We start from the raw sequence: 24345 nt of genomic DNA, 5'->3' as shown, positions 1-24345 counted from the left end.
TCCCTCCGTTATACATGGACTTTCCTTCCCTGAGTCTGACTAGCTGTGCCCTCCTTTATACATGGACTTCCCTGAGTCTGACTACCTGTGCCCTCCTTTATACATGGACTTCCCTGAGTCTGACTAGCTGTGCCCTCCTTTATACATGGACTTCCCTGAGTCTGACTAGCTGTGCCCTCCTTTATACATGGACTTCCCTGAGTCTGACTAGCTGTGCCCTCCTTTATACATGGACTTTCCTTCCCTGAGTCTGACTAGCTGTGCCCTCCTTTATACATGGACTTCCCTGAGTCTGACTAGCTGTGCCCTCCGTTATACATGGACTTCCCTGAGTCTGACTAGCTGTGCCCTCCGTTATACATGGACTTCCCTGAGTCTGACTAGCTGTGCCCTCCTTTATACATGGACTTCCCTGAGTCTGACTAGCTGTGCCCTCCTTTATACATGGACTTTCCTTCCCTGAGTCTGACTAGCTGTTCCCTCCGTTATACATGGACTTCCCTGAGTCTGACTAGCTGTGCCCTCCTTTATACATGGACTTTCCTTCCCTGAGTCTGACTAGCTGTTCCCTCCGTTATACATGGACTTCCCTGAGTCTGACTAGCTGTGCCATCCGTTATACATGGACTTCCCTGAGTCTGACTAGCTGTGCCCTCCTTTATACATGGACTTCCCTGAGTCTGACTAGCTGTGCCCTCCTTTATACATGGACTTCCCTGAGTCTGACTAGCTGTGCCCTCCTTTATACATGGACTTTCCTTCCCTGAGTCTGACTAGCTGTGCCCTCCTTTATACATGGACTTTCCTTCCCTGAGTCTGACTAGCTGTGCCCTCCTTTATACATGGACTTTCCTTCCCTGAGTCTGACTAGCTGTGCCCTCATTTATACATGGACTTCCCTGAGTCTGATTAGCTGTGCCCTCCTTTATACATGGACTTCCCTGAGTCTGACTAGCTGTGCCCTCCTTTATACATGGACTTTCCTTCCCTGAGTCTGACTAGCTGTGCCCTCCGTTATACATGGACTTTCCTTCCCTGAGTCTGACTAGCTGTGCCCTCCGTTATACATGGACTTTCCTTCCCTGAGTCTGACTAGCTGTGCCCTCCGTTATACATGGACTTTCCTTCCCTGAGTCTGACTAGCTGTGCCCTCCGTTATACATGGACTTTCCTTCCCTGAGTCTGACTAGCTGTGCCCTCCGTTATACATGGACTTTCCTTCCCTGAGTCTGACTAGCTGTGCCCTCCGTTATACATGGACTTTCCTTCCCTGAGTCTGACTAGCTGTGCCCTCCGTTATACATGGACTTTCCTTCCCTGAGTCTGACTAGCTGTGCCCTCCTTTATACATGGACTTCCCTGAGTCTGACTAGCGGTGCCCTCCTTTATACATGGACTTCCCTGAGTCTGACTAGCGGTGCCCTCCTTTATACATGGACTTCCCTGAGTCTGACTAGCGGTGCCCTCCTTTATACATGGACTTCCCTGAGTCTGACTAGCTGTGCCCTCCTTTATACATGGACTTCCCTGAGTCTGACTAGCTGTGCCTTCCTTTATACATGGACTTCCCTGAGTCTGACTAGCTGTGCCCTCCTTTATACATGGACTTCCATGAGTCTGCCTAGCTGTGCCCTCCTTTATACATGGACTTCCCTGAGTCTGACTAGCTGTGCCCTCCGTTATACATGGACTTCCCTGAGTCTGACTAGCTGTGCCCTCCTTTATACATGGACTTCCCTGAGTCTGACTAGCTGTGCCCTCCTTTATACATGGACTTCCCTGAGTCTGACTAGCTGTGCCCTCCTTTATACATGGACTTTCCTTCCCTGAGTCTGACTAGCTGTGCCCTCCTTTATACATGGACTTTCCTTCCCTGAGTCTGACTAGCTGTGCCCTCCTTTATACATGGACTTTCCTTCCCCGAGTCTGACTAGCTGTGCCCTCCGTTATACATGGACTTCCCTGAGTCTGACTAGCTGTGCCCTCCGTTATACATGGACTTTCCTTCCCTGAGTCTGACTAGCTGTGCCCTCCGTTATACATGGACTTTCCTTCCCTGAGTCTGACTAGCTGTGCCCTCCGTTATACATGGACTTTCCTTCCCTGAGTCTGACTAGCTGTGCCCTCCTTTATACATGGACTTTCCTTCCCTGAGTCTGACTAGCTGTGCCCTCCTTTATACATGGACTTCCCTGAGTCTGACTAGCTGTGCCCTCCTTTATACATGGACTTTCCTTCCCTGAGTCTGACTAGCTGTGCCCTCCGTTATACATGGACTTCCCTGAGTCTGACTAGCTGTTCCCTCCGTTATACATGGACTTTCCTTCCCTGAGTCTGACTAGCTGTGCCCTCCGTTATACATGGACTTCCCTGAGTCTGACTAGCTGTTCCCTCCGTTATACATGGACTTTCCTTCCCTGAGTCTGACTAGCTGTGCCCTCCTTTATACATGGACTTCCCTGAGTCTGACTACCTGTGCCCTCCTTTATACATGGACTTCCCTGAGTCTGACTAGCTGTGCCCTCCTTTATACATGGACTTCCCTGAGTCTGACTAGCTGTGCCCTCCTTTATACATGGACTTCCCTGAGTCTGACTAGCTGTGCCCTCCTTTATACATGGACTTTCCTTCCCTGAGTCTGACTAGCTGTGCCCTCCTTTATACATGGACTTCCCTGAGTCTGACTAGCTGTGCCCTCCGTTATACATGGACTTCCCTGAGTCTGACTAGCTGTGCCCTCCGTTATACATGGACTTCCCTGAGTCTGACTAGCTGTGCCCTCCTTTATACATGGACTTCCCTGAGTCTGACTAGCTGTGCCCTCCTTTATACATGGACTTTCCTTCCCTGAGTCTGACTAGCTGTTCCCTCCGTTATACATGGACTTCCCTGAGTCTGACTAGCTGTGCCCTCCTTTATACATGGACTTTCCTTCCCTGAGTCTGACTAGCTGTTCCCTCCGTTATACATGGACTTCCCTGAGTCTGACTAGCTGTGCCATCCGTTATACATGGACTTCCCTGAGTCTGACTAGCTGTGCCCTCCTTTATACATGGACTTCCCTGAGTCTGACTAGCTGTGCCCTCCTTTATACATGGACTTCCCTGAGTCTGACTAGCTGTGCCCTCCTTTATACATGGACTTTCCTTCCCTGAGTCTGACTAGCTGTGCCCTCCTTTATACATGGACTTTCCTTCCCTGAGTCTGACTAGCTGTGCCCTCCTTTATACATGGACTTTCCTTCCCTGAGTCTGACTAGCTGTGCCCTCATTTATACATGGACTTCCCTGAGTCTGATTAGCTGTGCCCTCCTTTATACATGGACTTCCCTGAGTCTGACTAGCTGTGCCCTCCTTTATACATGGACTTTCCTTCCCTGAGTCTGACTAGCTGTGCCCTCCGTTATACATGGACTTTCCTTCCCTGAGTCTGACTAGCTGTGCCCTCCGTTATACATGGACTTTCCTTCCCTGAGTCTGACTAGCTGTGCCCTCCGTTATACATGGACTTTCCTTCCCTGAGTCTGACTAGCTGTGCCCTCCGTTATACATGGACTTTCCTTCCCTGAGTCTGACTAGCTGTGCCCTCCGTTATACATGGACTTTCCTTCCCTGAGTCTGACTAGCTGTGCCCTCCGTTATACATGGACTTTCCTTCCCTGAGTCTGACTAGCTGTGCCCTCCGTTATACATGGACTTTCCTTCCCTGAGTCTGACTAGCTGTGCCCTCCTTTATACATGGACTTCCCTGAGTCTGACTAGCGGTGCCCTCCTTTATACATGGACTTCCCTGAGTCTGACTAGCGGTGCCCTCCTTTATACATGGACTTCCCTGAGTCTGACTAGCGGTGCCCTCCTTTATACATGGACTTCCCTGAGTCTGACTAGCTGTGCCCTCCTTTATACATGGACTTCCCTGAGTCTGACTAGCTGTGCCTTCCTTTATACATGGACTTCCCTGAGTCTGACTAGCTGTGCCCTCCTTTATACATGGACTTCCATGAGTCTGCCTAGCTGTGCCCTCCTTTATACATGGACTTCCCTGAGTCTGACTAGCTGTGCCCTCCGTTATACATGGACTTCCCTGAGTCTGACTAGCTGTGCCCTCCTTTATACATGGACTTCCCTGAGTCTGACTAGCTGTGCCCTCCTTTATACATGGACTTCCCTGAGTCTGACTAGCTGTGCCCTCCTTTATACATGGACTTTCCTTCCCTGAGTCTGAGTAGCTGTGCCCTCATTTATACAAGGACTTCCCTGAGTCTGACTAGCTGTGCCCTCCTTTATACATGGACTTCCCTGAGTCTGACTAGCGGTGCCCTCCTTTATACATGGACTTCCCTGAGTCTGACTAGCTGTGCCCTCCTTTATACATGGACTTCCCTGAGTCTGACTAGCTGTGCCCTCCGTTATACATGGACTTCCCTGAGTCTGACTAGCTGTGCCCTCCTTTATACATGGACTTTCCTTCCCTGAGTCTGACTAGCTGTGCCCTCCTTTATACATGGACTTTCCTTCCCTGAGTCTGACTAGCTGTGCCCTCCTTTATACATGGACTTTCCTGAGTCTGACTAGCTGTGCCCTCCTTTATACATGGACTTTCCTTCCCTGAGTCTGACTAGCTGTGCCCTCCGTTATACATGGATTTCCCTGAGTCTGACTAGCTGTGCCCTCCTTTATACATGGACTTCCCTGAGTCTGACTAGCTGTGCCCTCCGTTATACATGGACTTCCCTGAGTCTGACTAGCTGTGCCCTCCGTTATACATAGACTTCCCTGAGTCTGACTAGCTGTGCCCTCCTTTATACATGGACTTTCCTTCCCTGAGTCTGACTAGCTGTGCCCTCCGTTATACATGGACTTCCCTGAGTCTGACTAGCTGTGCCCTCCTTTATACATGGACTTTCCTTCCCTGAGTCTGACTAGCTGTGCCCTCCGTTATACATGGACTTCCCTGAGTCTGACTAGCTGTGCCCTCCTTTATACATGGACTTCCCTGAGTCTGACTAGCTGTGCCCTCCTTTATACATGGACTTCCCTGAGTCTGACTAGCTGTGCCCTCCTTTATACATGGACTTTCCTTCCCTGAGTCTGACTAGCTGTGCCCTCCGTTATACATGGACTTCCCTGAGTCTGACTAGCTGTGCCCTCCGTTATACATGGACTTTCCTTCCCTGAGTCTGACTAGCTGTGCCCTCCGTTATACATGGACTTTCCTTCCCTGAGTCTGACTAGCTGTGCCCTCCTTTATACATGGACTTTCCTTCCCTGAGTCTGACTAGCTGTGCCCTCCTTTATACATGGACTTTCCTTCCCTGAGTCTGACTAGCTGTGCCCTCCTTTATACATGGACTTTCCTTCCCTGAGTCTGACTAGCTGTGCCCTCCGTTATACATGGACTTCCCTGAGTCTGACTAGCTGTGCCCTCCGTTAAACATGGACTTCCCTGAGTCTGACTAGCTGTGCCCTCCTTTATACATGGACTTTCCTTCCCTGAGTCTGAGTAGCTGTGCCCTCATTTATACAAGGACTTCCCTGAGTCTGACTAGCTGTGCCCTCCTTTATACATGGACTTCCCTGAGTCTGACTAGCGGTGCCCTCCTTTATACATGGACTTCCCTGAGTCTGACTAGCTGTGCCCTCCTTTATACATGGACTTCCATGAGTCTGCCTAGCTGTGCCCTCCTTTATACATGGACTTCCCTGAGTCTGACTAGCTGTGCCCTCCGTTATACATGGACTTCCCTGAGTCTGACTAGCTGTGCCCTCCTTTATACATGGACTTTCCTTCCCTGAGTCTGACTAGCTGTGCCCTCCTTTATACATGGACTTTCCTTCCCTGAGTCTGACTAGCTGTGCCCTCCTTTATACATGGACTTTCCTGAGTCTGACTAGCTGTGCCCTCCTTTATACATGGACTTTCCTTCCCTGAGTCTGACTAGCTGTGCCCTCCGTTATACATGGATTTCCCTGAGTCTGACTAGCTGTGCCCTCCTTTATACATGGACTTCCCTGAGTCTGACTAGCTGTGCCCTCCTTTATACATGGACTTCCCTGAGTCTGACTAGCTGTGCCCTCCTTTATACATGGACTTCCCTGAGTCTGACTAGCTGTGCCCTCCGTTATACATAGACTTCCCTGAGTCTGACTAGCTGTGCCCTCCTTTATACATGGACTTTCCTTCCCTGAGTCTGACTAGCTGTGCCCTCCGTTATACATGGACTTCCCTGAGTCTGACTAGCTGTGCCCTCCTTTATACATGGACTTTCCTTCCCTGAGTCTGACTAGCTGTGCCCTCCGTTATACATGGACTTCCCTGAGTCTGACTAGCTGTGCCCTCCTTTATACATGGACTTCCCTGAGTCTGACTAGCTGTGCCCTCCTTTATACATGGACTTCCCTGAGTCTGACTAGCTGTGCCCTCCTTTATACATGGACTTCCCTGAGTCTGACTAGCTGTGCCCTCCTTTATACATGGACTTTCCTTCCCTGAGTCTGACTAGCTGTGCCCTCCGTTATACATGGACTTCCCTGAGTCTGACTAGCTGTGCCCTCCGTTATACATGGACTTTCCTTCCCTGAGTCTGACTAGCTGTGCCCTCCGTTATACATGGACTTTCCTTCCCTGAGTCTGACTAGCTGTGCCCTCCGTTATACATGGACTTTCCTTCCCTGAGTCTGACTAGCTGTGCCCTCCGTTATACATGGACTTTCCTTCCCTGAGTCTGACTAGCTGTGCCCTCCGTTATACATGGACTTTCCTTCCCTGAGTCTGACTAGCTGTGCCCTCCGTTATACATGGACTTTCCTTCCCTGAGTCTGACTAGCTGTGCCCTCCGTTATACATGGACTTTCCTTCCCTGAGTCTGACTAGCTGTGCCCTCCGTTATACATGGACTTTCCTTCCCTGAGTCTGACTAGCTGTGCCCTCCTTTATACATGGACTTCCCTGAGTCTGACTAGCGGTGCCCTCCTTTATACATGGACTTCCCTGAGTCTGACTAGCGGTGCCCTCCTTTATACATGGACTTCCCTGAGTCTGACTAGCTGTGCCCTCCTTTATACATGGACTTCCCTGAGTCTGACTAGCTGTGCCTTCCTTTATACATGGACTTCCCTGAGTCTGACTAGCTGTGCCCTCCTTTATACATGGACTTCCATGAGTCTGCCTAGCTGTGCCCTCCTTTATACATGGACTTCCCTGAGTCTGACTAGCTGTGCCCTCCGTTATACATGGACTTCCCTGAGTCTGACTAGCTGTGCCCTCCTTTATACATGGACTTCCCTGAGTCTGACTAGCTGTGCCCTCCTTTATACATGGACTTCCCTGAGTCTGACTAGCTGTGCCCTCCTTTATACATGGACTTCCCTGAGTCTGACTAGCTGTGCCCTCCTTTATACATGGACTTCCCTGAGTCTGACTAGCTGTGCCCTCCTTTATACATGGACTTTCCTTCCCTGAGTCTGACTAGCTGTGCCCTCCGTTATACATGGACTTCCCTGAGTCTGACTAGCTGTGCCCTCCGTTATACATGGACTTTCCTTCCCTGAGTCTGACTAGCTGTGCCCTCCGTTATACATGGACTTTCCTTCCCTGAGTCTGACTAGCTGTGCCCTCCGTTATACATGGACTTCCCTGAGTCTGACTAGCTGTGCCCTCCGTTATACATGGACTTTCCTTCCCTGAGTCTGACTAGCTGTGCCCTCCTTTATACATGGACTTTCCTTCCCTGAGTCTGACTAGCTGTGCCCTCCTTTATACATGGACTTTCCTTCCCTGAGTCTGACTAGCTGTGCCCTCCGTTATACATGGACTTTCCTGAGTCTGACTAGCTGTGCCCTCCTTTATACATGGACTTTCCTTCCCTGAGTCTGACTAGCTGTGCCCTCCGTTATACATAGACTTCCCTGAGTCTGACTAGCTGTGCCCTCCTTTATACATGGACTTTCCTTCCCTGAGTCTGACTAGCTGTTCCCTCCGTTATACATGGACTTCCCTGAGTCTGACTAGCTGTGCCCTCCGTTATACATGGACTTTCCTTCCCTGAGTCTGACTAGCTATGCCCTCCGTTATACATGGACTTTCCTTCCCTGAGTCTGACTAGCTGTGCCCTCCGTTATACATGGACTTCCCTGAGTCTGACTAGCTGTGCCCTCCTTTATACATGGCCTTTCCTTCCCTGAGTCTGACTAGCTGTGCCCTCCTTTATACATGGACTTTCCTTCCCTGAGTCTGACTAGCTGTGCCATTCTTTATACATGGTGATAGATAGAGACAGCTACAGTATGTATGGGAACAACCTGTCATGTTTGGTCTATGTCCTTACCATGGAAAACATGAACAACATGGGCCTATGAATGAACAGGTTTCTATTTAAAAAGTGAATGTAAACGGAACCTTCTAAAACGATGTGTCAGTTTAATTTGAGTGCCAGCAGCTTACCAGAAATCCCAAACTTAAACAAATACTGGCATAGTGCTGGCAGCCTGGCTGAACTGGTGGGCATAACATTCAGTCTAGCCTGAATAGCCACCGATCAATCCGACCATCTCAAAATAATGGCGTAAATAGTGTAATCCTCTTCAAATAATCTAACAACTGAAATGACCAATTAGAGGATAGACAGAGAGCATTAATGAGCTTTGGAAATGCTGTGTACTCTACTCTAAGGGTGTCTGTCAATGTTCAGAGCTGTTTGGTTGTAAAAGAGGTGAAAGTTCAGCTCACCTGGAGTCCACGCCGTCTAGTATCTTCTGTGACTGGCTTCCCATCACCTCTTGTTTCAGGTAGTAGAGCATTCTAACCCGCAGCAACACCCTGCACACAGACACAGCCCCGCCCGCGGTCACCACAAAGCCTCAGCACGCACAAACGCTGAGAGAGCAGAACGGCTTTCACACGCACTCACGTCCGTAAATACACACACACACACATTCACGAACGTACAAACTCACGCATATACACACAATCAAAATATCATTCTCTCTCACACATTCTCACTTTCCTCCGGGATGACTGAAATACTGTGCCTAGCTCGTCACGGTAGATGACTGAAATACTGTGACTAGCTCGTCACGGTAGATGACTGACATACTGTGCCTAGCTCGTCACGTAGATGACTGAAATACTGTGACTAGCTCGTCACGGTAGATGACTGACATACTGTGCCTAGCTCGTCACGTAGATGACTGAAATACTGTGCCTAGCTCGTCACGGTAGATGACTGACATACTGTGCCTAGCTCGTCACGTAGATGACTGAAATACTGTGCCTAGCTCGTCACGGTAGATGACTGACATACTGTGCCTAGCTCGTCACGTACATGACTGACATACTGTGCCTAGCTCGTCACGTAGATGACTGAAATACTGTGCCTAGCTCGTCACGGTAGATGACTGAAATACTGTGCCTAGCTCGTCACGGTAGATGACTGAAATACTGTGCCTAGCTCGTCACGTAGATGACTGAAATACTGTGCCTAGCTCGTCACGGTAGATGACTGAAATACTGTGCCTAGCCCGTCACGTAGATGACTGAAATACTGTGCCTAGCTCGTCACGGTAGATGACTGAAATACTGTGCCTAGCTCGTCACGTACATGACTGAAATACTGTGCCTAGCTCGTCACGGTAGATGACTGAAACACTGTGCCTAGCTCGTCACGTAGATGACTGAAATACTGTGCCTAGCTCGTCACGGTAGATGACTGACATACTGTGCCTAGCTCGTCACGTACATGACTGACATACTGTGCCTAGCTCGTCACGTAGATGACTGAAATACTGTGCCTAGCTCGTCACGGTAGATGACTGAAATACTGTGCCTAGCTCGTCACGGTAGATGACTGAAATACTGTGCCTAGCTCGTCACGTAGATGACTGAAATACTGTGCCTAGCTCGTCACGGTAGATGACTGAAATACTGTGCCTAGCCCGTCACGTAGATGACTGAAATACTGTGCCTAGCTCGTCACGGTAGATGACTGAAATACTGTGCCTAGCTCGTCACGTACATGACTGAAATACTGTGCCTAGCTCGTCACGGTAGATGACTGAAACACTGTGCCTAGCTCGTCACGTAGATGACTGAAATACTGTGCCTAGCTCGTCACGTAGATGACTGAAATACTGTGCCTAGCTCGTCACGGTAGATGACTGACATACTGTGCCTAGCTCGTCACGGTAGATGACTGAAATACTGTGCCTAGCTCGTCACGTAGATGACTGAAATACTGTGCCTAGCTCGTCACGGTAGATGACTGACATACTGTGCCTAGCTCGTCACGGTAGATGACTGACATACTGTGCCTAGCTCGTCACGGTAGATGACTGAAATACTGTGCCTAGCTCGTCACGGTAGATGACTGAAATACTGTGACTAGCTCGTCACGTAGATGACTGACATACAGTGCCTAGCTCGTCACGGTAGATGACTGAAATACTGTGCCTAGCTCGTTACGGTAGAAGACTGAAATACTGTGCCTAGCTCGTCACGGTAGATGACTGAAATACTGTGCCTAGCTCGTCACGGTAGATGACTGACATACTGTGCCTAGCTCGTCACGGTAGATGACTGAAATACTGTGCCTAGCTCGTCACGGTAGATGACTGACATACTGTGACTAGCTCGTCACGTAGATGACTGAAATACTGTGACTAGCTCGTCACGGTAGATGACTGAAACACTGTGCCTAGCTCGTCACGGTAGATGACTGAAACACTGTGCCTAGCTCGTCACGGTAGATGACTGAAACACTGTGCCTAGCTCGTCACGTAGATGACTGAAACACTGTGCCTAGCTCGTCACGGTAGATCAACTATCCACGCAAAGGGAAACGTTTTGTATTGTTGTATATACTGTATCAATGTTGACTTCAATGATACACACATGCCAAAAATGGAGTGGGATAGAAAATATGCAGTCAGTACAGTCACTGTGTAGTCAGTCCACGATGCAGTGTCTGTGCCATAGAGAGTGAGACAGTGTCTGTGCCATAGAGGTGAGTGGTGTGATATGATGTGATCTCTGGGCTGGCAGGGAGAGGAGAGAAGAGAGAGGCAGGCTGAGTCAGAGGAGAGATGCTGTTTCCATGACGCACCCAGCCAGGCATCAGTCAGGAGGTGGAAGGTGGAGGGTGGTGGGTGGGGTATGGTATGCCTGATCTGTGATGAATTGGCATACATTCTAGTCTCCCTTCCTCTCTTAAGCTAGGGTCTGAGAACATCTCTTTTTTTTTTTTTTTTTTTTTTTTTCTTTTTTTTTTAATCTGTCTAACAGTGTGGCAGGTTAAAAGGTCCAGAGTAGATTTCTTCAGATGGTGTGTGTGGCCCTAGCTTTACACATCCATTATGACACTAGTGGAAAGGGAGTGACATGAGAACACCCCCTCTGCAGGCAGAGCTGTGAGCTCCAGTGCTGAGGTTCAGGTCCAGGCCTCTCCCCTCCCTCCCTGTCTCTGAGGGGCTGTGCCCTGGGTCTCCCCGCAGCAGCTGCTGTTTCCTGTGGCTGTCAGCAAGGCCCTACATCACTCTTTCCCTCTCTCTCTCTCTCTTACACTCAGACAGACAGCCTGGAGTGTGGGAGGTATCTGACGGAGAAGGGAACCTCTCTGCACCAGACATAGAGCTCATACATGCACATGAGTGTGAGTACACACACACACACACACACACACACACACACACACACACACACACACACACACACACACACACACACACACACACACACACACACACACACACACACACGTAAAATACCCACACTCATGTACATACTGTACTTACTATACAAGCACAGATACAAACAGTCAGATACATAAAGGTAAACACACACCCACAATCACATGCATGTACTAGCACAAGTCATACTGAGAATGTTACACATATCCCAACAGAACACAGGCCTCGTCAGTCTTAACCTTACATTTCCTAACAGGCCAGTACTAGTAGCTACACAGTATTGAACACACATCTTCTAAATGTCATTATCATAGGACAGGGTTCTGGATCTCTGTGTGGGACAGGGACAGTAGGGGGCCATGCCTGTGCATGCCCCATCCCCACGTCAGTCCACATTCCTCCCTGAGGGGAAAACGCGGAGGTCAGCAAATACACAGAGTGTGTCCCCGTTTGACCAGCGTGCCTCCCATCGGACGATCCCTGGCTTCAGCACTACTGCTCTGGGAACAATGGGGAACTTTCTGTGGAAGCCCTGCATGGCTCTGTGTTTAAAGCAGGACGGCAGGAGACAAACCCCCAAACAACCCCCTTTAGAAAGACAGCAACCTAAATCTATTTACTGTAGTTTAACACATTTCACCATCATCTATATGGCTGTGTTTAATATCTCAACAACCATCATCTATATGACTATGTTTTATATCTCAACAACCATCATCTATATGACTATGTTTTATATCTCAACAACCATCATCTATATGACTATGTTTTATATCTCAACAACCATCATCTATTTGGCTATGTTTTATATCTCAACAACCATCATCTATATGACTATGTTTTATATCTCAACAACCATCATCTATTTGGCTATGTTTTATATCTCAACAACCATCATCTATTTGGCTATGTTTTATATCTCAACAACCATCATCTATTTGGCTATGTTTTATATCTCAACAACCATCATCTATTTGACTGTGTTTAATATCTCAACAACCATCATCTATATGACTATGTTTTATATCTCAACAACCATCATCTATATGACTATGTTTTATATCTCAACAACCATCATCTATTTGACTATGTTTTATATCTCAACAACCATCATCTATATGACTATGTTTTATATCTCAACAACCATCATCTATATGGCTATGTTTTATATCTCAACAACCATCATCTATTTGGCTATGTTTTATATCTCAACAACCATCATCTATTTGACTATGTTTTATATCTCAACAACCATCATCTATATGACTATGTTTTATATCTCAACAACCATCATCTATATGGCTATGTTTTATATCTCAACAACCATCATCTATATGGCTATGTTTTATATCTCATGTGTTTTATATCTCAACAACCATCATCTATATGGCTGTGTTTTATATCTCATGTGTTTTATATCTCAACAACCATCATCTATATGGCTATGTTTTATATCTCAACAACCATCATCTATATGGCTATGTTTTATATCTCAACAACCATCATCTATATGGCTATGTTTTATATCTCATGTGTTTTATATCTCAACAACCATCATCTATATGGCTATGTTTTATATCTCATGTGTTTTATATCTCAACAACCATCATCTATATGGCTATGTTTTATATCTCAACAACCATCATCTATATGGCTATGTTTTATATCTCATGTGTTTTATATCTCAACAACCATCATCTATATGGCTATGTTTTATATCTCATGTGTTTTATATCTCAACAACCATCATCTATTTGGCTGTGTTTTATATCTCAACAACCATCATCTATTTGGCTATGTTTTATATCTCAACAACCATCATCTATTTGGCTGTGTTTTATATCTCAACAACCATCATCTATTTGGCTGTGTTTTATATCTCAACAACCATCATCTATATGACTATGTTTTATATCTCAACAACCATCATCTATATGACTATGTTTTATATCTCAACAACCATCATCTATTTGGCTGTGTTTTATATCTCAACAACCATCATCTATATGACTATGTTTTATATCTCAACAACCATCATCTATTTGGCTGTGTTTTATATCTCAACAACCATCATCTATATGACTATGTTTTATATCTCAACAACCATCATCTATTTGGCTGTGTTTTATATCTCAACAACCATCATCTATATGGCTATGTTTTATATCTCAACAACCATCATCTATATGGCTATGTTTTATATCTCAACAACCATCATCTATATGACTATGTTTTATATCTCAACAACCATCATCTATTTGGCTATGTTTTATATCTCAACAACCATCATCTATATGACTATGTTTTATATCTCAACAACCATCATCTATATGGCTATGTTTTATATCTCATGTGTTTTATATCTCAACAACCATCATCTATTTGACTATGTTTTATATCTCATGTGTTTTATATCTCAACAACCATCATCTATTTGGCTGTGTTTTATATCTCAACAACCATCATCTATTTGACTATGTTTTATATCTCATGTGTTTTATATCTCAACAACCATCATCTATTTGGCTGTGTTTTATATCTCAACAACCATCATCTATTTGGCTGTGTTTTATATCTCAACAACCATCATCTATATGACTATGTTTTATATCTCAACAACCATCATCTATATGACTATGTTTTATATCTCAACAACCATCATCTATTTGGCTGTGTTTTATATCTCAACAACCATCATCTATATGACTATGTTTTATATCTCAACAACCATCATCTATTTGGCTGTGTTTTATATCTCAACAACCATCATCTATATGACTATGTTTTATATCTCAACAACCATCATCTATTTGGCTGTGTTTTATATCTCAACAACCATCATCTATATGGCTATGTTTTATATCTCAACAACCATCATCTATATGACTATGTTTTATATCTCAACAACCATCATCTATATGGCTATGTTTTATATCTCAACAACCATCATCTATATGACTGTGTTTTATATCTCAACAACCATTATCTGATAACTTATAGGTTCATATTTCAAACCATTTCATTGGATGTAAGAGTTGTTTTCTTCTTCCCATCATCTATGTAGCTTTATATAAAATATAATAAATCCCTGGCTGTAGTGTAATCTGTTTTTCTATCTGTCAATAAAAGATCAATGACAGCTATTAGTTTGGGTTAAAATCCCATTCAGATGATTATCATTCAGCAGTGTAATCTATAATCTGATTCACGGTCATTAATAGAGGAAAGCCACAGATGGAGAAGATGGCTGCTTCAATTTGTCTTAATTACAGACAGTGGTGTTGATGTGCAGGAGTCAACACTCGGCTACTGACAAAAACATACAATTATGTTTTCACACAGGCTAGCGTCAATACACTGAAGCCAACTGAGGGAAATAAAAAATATGAGACGTTTCAAAAATGTTTTCTCAACTCTATATACGACAGAGACAAGAACCTATGTTAATTTCCAACATCAATAAAAACCAAGCTAAGCCACATTTACAAAGGCAAGTTGTTTGTTCCAAGGTAACTATTAGACAACAATACCATTAAAAAAACATCAAAAGTGTACTGAATATATTTGATACTATAAGCCTATAGTACCAAGAGTAGCTTCATACTTGTTGCAGTGGTGTTTGAGGTGCTTCTTGTATCCCTCGTCCTGCAGCATGTGTTCTGGGTTGTGCTTCCTGATCCACTCAGCCTTCTGGATGTCAAACGTGCTAGACTGAGTCTTCATCTTCTTCCCCTTCCTGCCTCTGGGGACCGGGGTCGACAGACCTGAGGGAGGAACACAGATTCAATTTGTGGTTATGGACCGGTTTATAAACCCACATTAAAACCATTAACAGTAAACCAATAGCACAGTGGTAGGGGGAAATGCCCTTTAAAGGAAGAATTCCTTGAGAGGAACCAGATTCTAATCTGTGGTTGGACCCCTGAGGTTTGGTCATTGTGAGGTTGTAACGTACCCAGGTGGTTCTGTAGTTCCTTGGTCTGTCCGTCCTCGGAGGGGGCGATCAGGTCCCACATGAAGCTCTTGATCTTGTCGTCACCGCGGTAGTGAACCAGACAGTAGGCCAGAAGGGCTCTGCAGATAGACTCTACATCACGCTCTGTCAGCTGCTTCTTAAAACGACCATGGAGCAGGATGTCCTTCCAACGACCCCACCTGGACGACACAGGAGGAGAGGGTCAATACTGGAGACAAATACTGTACAATATAGATGGACAACACAGGAGAGCTTCAGTACAGACACAACACCATACAATACAGATGGACAACACAGGAGAGCCTCAGTACAGACACAACACAGATGGACAACACAGGAGAGCCTCAGTACAGACACAACACTGTACAATATAGATGGACAACACAGGAGAGCCTCAGTACAGACACAACACAGATGGACAACACAGGAGAGCCTCAGTGCAGACACAACACAGATGGACAACACAGGAGAGCCTCAGTACAGACACAACACTGTACAATATAGATGGACAACACAGGAGAGCCTCAGTACAGACACAACACTGTACAATATAGATGGACAACACAGGTGAGCCTCAGTACAGACACAATACTGTACAATATAGATGGACAACACAGGAGAGCCTCAGTACAGACACAACACTGTACAATATAGATGGACAACACAGGAGCGCCTCAGTACAGACACAACACTGTACAATATAGATGGACAACACAGGTGAGCCTCAGTACAGACACAACACTGTACAATATAGATGGACAACACAGGAGCGCCTCAGTACAGACACAACACTGTACAATATAGATGGACAACACAGGAGAGCCTCAGTACAGACACAACACTGTACAATACAGATAAACAACACAGGAGAGCCTCAGTACAGACACAACACTGTACAATATAGATGGACAACACAGGAGAGCCTCAGTACAGACACAACACTGTACAATACAGATAAACAACACAGGAGAGCCTCAGTACAGACACAACACTGTACAATATAGATGGACAACACAGGAGAGCCTCAGTACAGACACAACACTGTACAATACAGATGGACAACACAGGAGAGCCTCAGTACAGACACAATACTGTACAATACAGATAAACAACACAGGAGAGCCTCAGTACAGACACAACACTGTACAATATAGATGGACAACACAGGAGAGCCTCAGTACAGACACAACACTGTACAATATAGATGGACAACACAGGAGAGCCTCAGTACAGACACAACACTGTACAATACAGATAAACAACACAGGAGAGCCTCAGTACAGACACAACACTGTACAATATAGATGGACAACACAGGAGAGCCTCAGTACAGACACAACACTGTACAATATAGATGGACAACACAGGAGAGCCTCAGTACAGACACAACACTGTACAATATAGATGGACAACACAGGAGAGCCTCAGTACAGACACAACACTGTACAATACAGATAAACAACACAGGAGAGCCTCAGTACAGACACAACACTGTACAATATAGATGGACAACACAGGAGAGCCTCAGTACAGACACAACACTGTACAATACAGATAAACAACACAGGAGAGCCTCAATACAGACACAACACTGTACAATATAGATGGACAACACAGGAGAGCCTCAGTACAGACACAACACTGTACAATATAGATGGACAACACAGGAGAGCCTCAGTACAGACACAACACTGTACAATACAGATAAACAACACAGGAGAGCCTCAGTACAGACACAACACTGTACAATATAGATGGACAACACAGGAGAGCCTCAGTACAGACACAACACTGTACAATACAGATGGACAACACAGGAGAGCCTCAGTACAGACACAACACTGTACAATACAGATAAACAACACAGGAGAGCCTCAGTACAGACACAACACTGTACAATATAGATGGACAACACAGGAGAGCCTCAGTACAGACACAACACTGTACAATATAGATGGACAACACAGGAGAGCCTCAGTACAGACACAACACTGTACAATACAGATAAACAACACAGGAGAGCCTCAGTACAGACACAACACTGTACAATATAGATGGACAACACAGGAGAGCCTCAGTACAGACACAACACTGTACAATATAGATGGACAACACAGGAGAGCCTCAGTACAGACACAACACTGTACAATATAGATGGACAACACAGGAGAGCCTCAGTACAGACACAACACTGTACAATACAGATAAACAACACAGGAGAGCCTCAGTACAGACACAACACTGTACAATATAGATGGACAACACAGGAGAGCCTCAGTACAGACACAACACTGTACAATACAGATAAACAACACAGGAGAGCCTCAATACAGACACAACACTGTACAATATAGATGGACAACACAGGAGAGCCTCAGTACAGACACAACACTGTACAATACAGATAAACAACACAGGAGAGCCTCAGTACAGACACAACACTGTACAATATAGATGGACAGCACAGGAGAGCCTCAGTACAGACACAACACTGTACAATATAGATGGACAACACAGGAGAGCCTCAGTACAGACACAACACTGTACAATACAGATAAACAACACAGGAGAGCCTCAGTACAGACACAACACTGTACAATATAGATGGACAACACAGGAGAGCCTCAGTACAGACACAACACTGTACAATATAAATGGACAACACAGGAGAGCCTCAGTACAGACACAACACTGTACAGCAGTAACACTAAGAACAAGATGTGGTTGGTCTGGGCTGAAACTCAAGTCTGCACATCCTGTGGGTCCCAAGATAAGTATTAAAGAACATTGTTATTTAGTATCAATGTTGGTTTGTATATTATCTAGCATAAGTGGTACAGTCACTGACACTGACCCGTATACTAGTAGGTTCTTCTCCACTCTGAAGCACTCTGTCCTGCCGTAGCTGTTGAGGCGGTCGTGGGGCCGGCGGAGCTTGGGCTTGTCCTCGTTGTCACTCTCCCCCTCTGACAGCTCTGCCAGCTCGTCCTTAGTGGCACTGAAGGGTCGGGTCTGCTTCCTCACCCTCGGAGTGTCAATTACCAGGCTGTTCTGTTGTGGAATAGGAGAGGAACACACACAGATACTCAGATACTATTGTAGCAAATTCACTCATGGCATTGATCTTATCTCCTATATAACATATCTCATCATGGCCACAAAGAGCAGGTTCAGTGTTTAAACTAAAGCATTACTTACTCTGTCATTGGCAGAGTCCATGTCAATCTCAGCCTTCTTGGCCCACTTGTCCCAGAAGTTGGGGTCGTCCAGAGAAATGTCTGTGCGGTTTCCGGATGCCACAAAACTGGCCTGAGAGAGAAGAAGACATTATATCACATTAAACCTTGATAATCTGATTCACTGTTCCTTCCTGAGTCTCCTTCAATGAGAAGTCCGAGTCTCCTAACAGAGCTGAGAGTCTGTGATGAAGAGTGACATGAGAGTAGACAGGAGACACGGGTTACTACTGCTAGTCATGCAGAAAGGAAAAGGATAGCAACATTCAAACAATGACCACTGTGTGGTGCTCTTTCAGTCACTGGGTACCTTGGCAAAGGTAGATCCCCGTCCCTCAGACTCGATGGTGATGGTCTTGGTCCTGCGTTGAAGGATCTGGTCGATGTCCTCCTCACAGAACTTGGCCCCCTCATCCTCATCGTCCATCAGAGCTCCATACGCCCCTTTCCTCAGCAGGTCCTCAATCTCCTTCTTAGACAGATGCTGCTGGGTCGGCTGGAGAGAGGGGAGGGGGAGAAGGAGAAACAGAGAGGGTGTTAGGGGAACTGATGATGGACTACAGTAGATCACAGACTGGACTATTTACACATTACATCATTGTACACACAAACATGTGCACAACACATGCACATGCATTAACACCACACAAAAACAAACAGACACTCTAGTGTGAGAAACGCAGAGGAGAGAGACAGTTAGTTGAACTGAAGCTGAACTGGATCACATGCTAGACCTTTTTAAATCTGAAAGAGTAGCAGCAACCCCCAGCTGACCCATGGTGTGTTAGTATGCAGCTGGTGGTGCTAATGTCTGCTCAACACTTTCTTCCTGATAGTCCAGCTAATCCAGAGAGAGAAACAGCTAAGCTCCTCCTACACACTGATGATGCACTATTTTTTATTATTTTTTTTATTTCACCTTTATTTAACCAGGCTAGTTGAGAACAAGTTCTCATTTACAACTGCGACCTGGCCAAGATAAAGCATAGCAGTGTGAACAGACAACAACACAGAGTTACACATGGAGTAAACAATAAACAAGTTAATAACACAGTAGGAAAAAAACAGAATGAGTCTATATACATTGTGTGCAAAAGGCATGAGGTAGGCAATAAATAGGCCATAGGAGCGAATAATTACAATTTAGCAGATTAACACTGGAGTGATAAATCATCAGATGATCATGAGCAAGTAGAGATACTGGTGTGCAAAAGAGCAGAAAAGTAAATAAATAAAAACAGTAAGGGGATATCTCAAAGCTGTGTTTATTATATTGACTTGTCCATTTACCTAGAGTGCCTTCGGAATATATTCCGACCCCTTGACTTTTTACACATGTTGTTACATTATAGCCTTATTCTAAAATGGATAAAATCATCAATCTACACACAAAACCCCATAATGACAAAGCAAAAAACGTTGTGTTTTTTGTGCAAATGTATAAAAAAAGATATATATATTGAAATATCACATTTACATAAGTATTCAGACCCTTTACTCAGTACTTTGTTGAAGCACTTTGGCAGTGATTACAGCTGAGTCTTCTTGGGTATGACGCTACAAGCTTGGCACACCTGTACTTGGGAAGTTTCTCCCATTATCCTCTGCAACTCCTCTCAAGCTCTGTCAGGTTGGATGGGGAGCGTTGCTGCACAGCTATTTTCAGGTCTCTCCAGAGATGTTAGATCGGGTTCAAGTCCAGGCTCTGGCTGGGCCACTCAAGGACATTCAGAGACTTGTCCCAAAGCCACTCCTGTGTTGTCTTGGCTGTGTGCTTAGGGTCGTTGTCCTGTTGGAAGGAACCTTCACCCCAGTCTGAGGTTCTGAGCGCTCTGGATGCAAGTTTTAATTGAGGATCTCTCTGTACTTTGCTCCGTTCATCTTTGCCTCGACCCTGACTAGTATCCCAGTCCCTGTCACTGAAAAACATCTCCACAGCATGATGCTGCCACCACCATGCTTCTCCGTAGGGATGGTGCCAGGTTTCCTCCAGATGTGACGCTTGGCATTCAGACCAGAGTTCAATCTTGGTTTCATCAGACCAGAGAATCTTGTTTCTCATGGCCTGAGAATCTTCAAGTGCCTTTTGGCAAACTCCAAGCGGGCTGTCATGTGGCTTTTACTGAAGAATGGCTTCCGTCTGGCCACTCTACCATGAAGGCCAGATTGGTGGAGTGCTGCAGAGATGGGAAGGTTCTCCCATCTCCACAGAGGAACTCTAGAGCTCTGTTAGTGACCATCGGGTTCTTGGTCACCTCCCTGACCAAGACCCTTCTTCCCCGATTGCTCAGTTTGACCGGGCAGCCAGCTCTAGTAGGAGTCTTAGTGGTTCCAAACGTCTTCCATTTAAGAATGATGGAGGCCACTGTGTTCTTGCGGACCTTCAATGCTGCAGACATTTTTTGGTAACCTTCCCCAGATCTGTGCCTCGACACAATCCTGTCTCGGAGCTCTCCGTACAATTCCTTCGACATCTTGGCTTGGTTTTTGCTCTGACATACACTGTCAACTGTGGGACCTTATATAGAGGTGTGTTTTTCCCAAATCAGGTCCAATCAATTGAATTTACCACAGGTGGACTCCAATCAAGTTATAGAGACATCTCAAAGATGATCAATGGAAACAGGATGCACCTGAGCTCAATTTTGAGTCTCATAGCAAATGGTCTGAATACTTAAGTAAATAAGGTATTTCAGTTTTTTATTTGTACAAAATTTGCAAAAATCTCTGAAAACCTGTTTTTGCTTTGTCATTATGGGTTATTGTGTGTAGATTGCTGAGAAGAAAAATATATATTTAATCCATTTTAGAATAAGGCTGTAACGTAACAAAATGTGGAAAAAGTCAAGGGGTCTGAATACTTTCCGAATGCATAGAGCATCCACCGGACTGATACAGGTGCTGCAGAGTGTGTGTGTGTGTGTGTGTGCGCAAGTGTGCATGCATGTGTGTGTATGACGGACACAGCAGACTCACCCCTCCTCCTGGCACGCTGTTCTCCCTGCCACTCATGCTCTGCAGCACAGCCTTGTCCAGGCCCAGTTTGAGGCTGGCCCGGTCAAACATCTCCCGCTCGTAAGAGTTCCTGGTGATCAGACGGTACACCTTCACCGCCTTGTTCTGACCAATCCTATGGCAGCGAGCCTGGGCCTAATAATGAAAAATAACTTGGTTATGACCAACCCAATACATTTTATATTTGTCCAATAAAAATCACTTCAGGATCAAGATCGTTGCTGCTATAATAACATAAATATGCCATTTAGCAGACGCTTTTATCCAAAGTGACTTAGTCATGCATACATACATTTTACTATCCAAGCTATGTCAATTAAAAAGTTTAACTATTATAATAGGATATAAAAGACACTTCTCAATTCAAGGACTTCCTGAATTGACTGAATTGAAATAGAAAGTGACCACACCTTTGTTGCTAATTGTATTACAGTGGAGGCTGGTGTCACTTTAAATGTCTGTGTGTCTTTACCTGCAGGTCGTTCTGTGGGTTCCAGTCTGAGTCAAAGATAATACAGGTGTCAGCAGCAGTCAAGTTGATGCCCAGACCTCCAGCCCGGGTACACAGCAGGAACACAAAGCGGTCCGAGTCTGGTTTGCTGAAACGGTCTATAGCTGCCTGACGCAGGTTACCTCTCACTCTGCCATCGATACGCTCATACAGGTACCTGAGGAACACAGGACCATGCAGGGTTGGAGGAGGATCTTCTAGTACACATAATTACACATGTTCTAGTGTCACATCCAAGTATCATGAATGTCAACATTTACATACAGTACGACACAGAGTTTTACAGTAACTGATACAACACCAACCATCACACATTAAGAGGCCTACAATTGCCACACAATATTTCCAGGAATTTGTTTTTGTCATCCACTTTCAAACAACATTCACTAGTTGTCTCCTTCTTTCCTCCATTCCTGTCTCTCTTTTCCGCTATCTGTATTCTGCTCTCTCTTTCTCTTTTCATCCTTCCTCCCCCTCTGGCAGAGAACAAGGTGGTTTAGCTTGCTGATCATGGGCAGCCTCTTTCCCAGGAGCCCTCGCCCCTGCCTTACCCCACATCCTACTCCTCATCTTCTTCGCCTTATACACCTCACCCCCTCACCTCTACAGTGACCCATTTCCCTCCGCACGCCCACAGACTCCTCTCTCCCTCTGTCTGATGTGGGAGTGCCCCGAGGGAGTCTGTGACCTGCCGCTGAACCCCGGCTAAGGCTTGCCTAGCCACTGAGCGGAGCGCCTCGCCTTGTGTGTTTACACTGGTTTCGTTCGGGATTTGAGTGCCAGAAAGAAGCATGGAGGGGAAAAGAACACAGGGCCAGGCCCCGGATAGTGAGAGAGACAAGAGAGGATAGCGAGAGGGAGAAGAAGAGAGAGGACAGAAATATCAAGAGGGAGAGGGAGAAAGAGATAGAGAGACCACACAGACCAGGCCAGTCGCCCGCTTTCCTCAGCTTAGACGGGCTGCTGGGATAATATCCTTTTCATTTAGCGTGCAAACAGGAAGCTCATTAAGCCAGGAGATTAAGACCTTGAATGAAAGGGTCTTGGTACATTCTTCTGCTTCTGTTACACAGTCTTTATCATCTCCCTGCTCTGGGTAGCATTATGGAGTGATGAGCACAGGGGGCTTTAAAAGGCTCTTTCTCTTTCACTGAAGAGAGAGGCTAATGCTTAGAGATTCAGCATTTCTCTTCAACTACATTCAATTTAATAAGGGAAAGTACTGGAGTGATTCAGCTTTTGCTGCACTGCAAACTGCTAGCTAGCTAACACCAGATAATAAACCATAAATACATCACTTTGAAAATGGAGCTGAAAAATGGAAATTACAAAGTCTATTACCCTCTCAAGCATGATTCCTGTCTTTTTCCACATCAGCCTAGCTGAAAGATATGAAATATCTGAGGAGAGAGAACCTTGATTTCCAGGCTTCTATTCGAGTAGAGTACTTGGGAGCATAGTAATACAAGACGAAAAGAGAGGCAGGCAGCAGTACCTTCTCTGGATGAGGTAGTCCTCCAGGATATCCAGACAGCGGACCATCTGGGAGAAGATGAGGACCTTGTGTCCCCCGGCCTTCATCTTGGGCAGCAGCTTGTCTATGAGGACCAGTTTACCAGCCGACTGCACCATGGCCTGCAGGTGGAAATCAAAGGCAACAGGGCTGTACACCTCTCGGAAGTCCTCCAAGATCTTCTCCTCAGCACCTGGGAGAGATGGACAGACAAATAAAGTCAGTGATGGTATCAGTGTTTCTGCTACAATTGTACAAGCAGGGCGGGCCCCCGTCTAATGCTGTTGCCACTAGAGTTTGGCTTCTATTGGGAAAAGACTGGATGACACTTAATCTGGTACCATGCTACCATTTTCACCTAATCTGTAAACAGTTCATATACATTACCTACTTTAAAACAGACAGGAATAGCA

At 45.6% G+C, this 24345-nt stretch overlaps 1 protein-coding gene across 1 annotated transcript in view; it reads right to left on the bottom strand.

The window, feature by feature from the left end:
- LOC120025112 (chromodomain-helicase-DNA-binding protein 9-like) overlaps positions 1 to 24345 on the bottom strand; it is a 144962-nt gene that overhangs the window by 10857 nt on the left and 109760 nt on the right. Inside the window, exons 17-25 of the mRNA XM_038969548.1 lie at positions 23915 to 24125; positions 22381 to 22576; positions 21870 to 22043; positions 19204 to 19389; positions 18856 to 18966; positions 18512 to 18708; positions 15637 to 15836; positions 15286 to 15445; positions 8728 to 8817 (exon numbers count right to left, since the gene is read on the bottom strand). Coding sequence (XP_038825476.1) covers positions 8728 to 8817; positions 15286 to 15445; positions 15637 to 15836; positions 18512 to 18708; positions 18856 to 18966; positions 19204 to 19389; positions 21870 to 22043; positions 22381 to 22576; positions 23915 to 24125 — 1525 coding nt within the window. The remainder of the gene's footprint in view (positions 1 to 8727; positions 8818 to 15285; positions 15446 to 15636; positions 15837 to 18511; positions 18709 to 18855; positions 18967 to 19203; positions 19390 to 21869; positions 22044 to 22380; positions 22577 to 23914; positions 24126 to 24345) is intronic.

This window comes from Salvelinus namaycush, chromosome 30 (genome assembly GCF_016432855.1).
Source record: "Salvelinus namaycush isolate Seneca chromosome 30, SaNama_1.0, whole genome shotgun sequence".
Lineage (NCBI taxonomy): Eukaryota > Metazoa > Chordata > Actinopteri > Salmoniformes > Salmonidae > Salvelinus > Salvelinus namaycush.
Note: the sequence above shows the minus strand (reverse complement) of the source record. Positions and strands in the feature narration are given on the sequence as shown.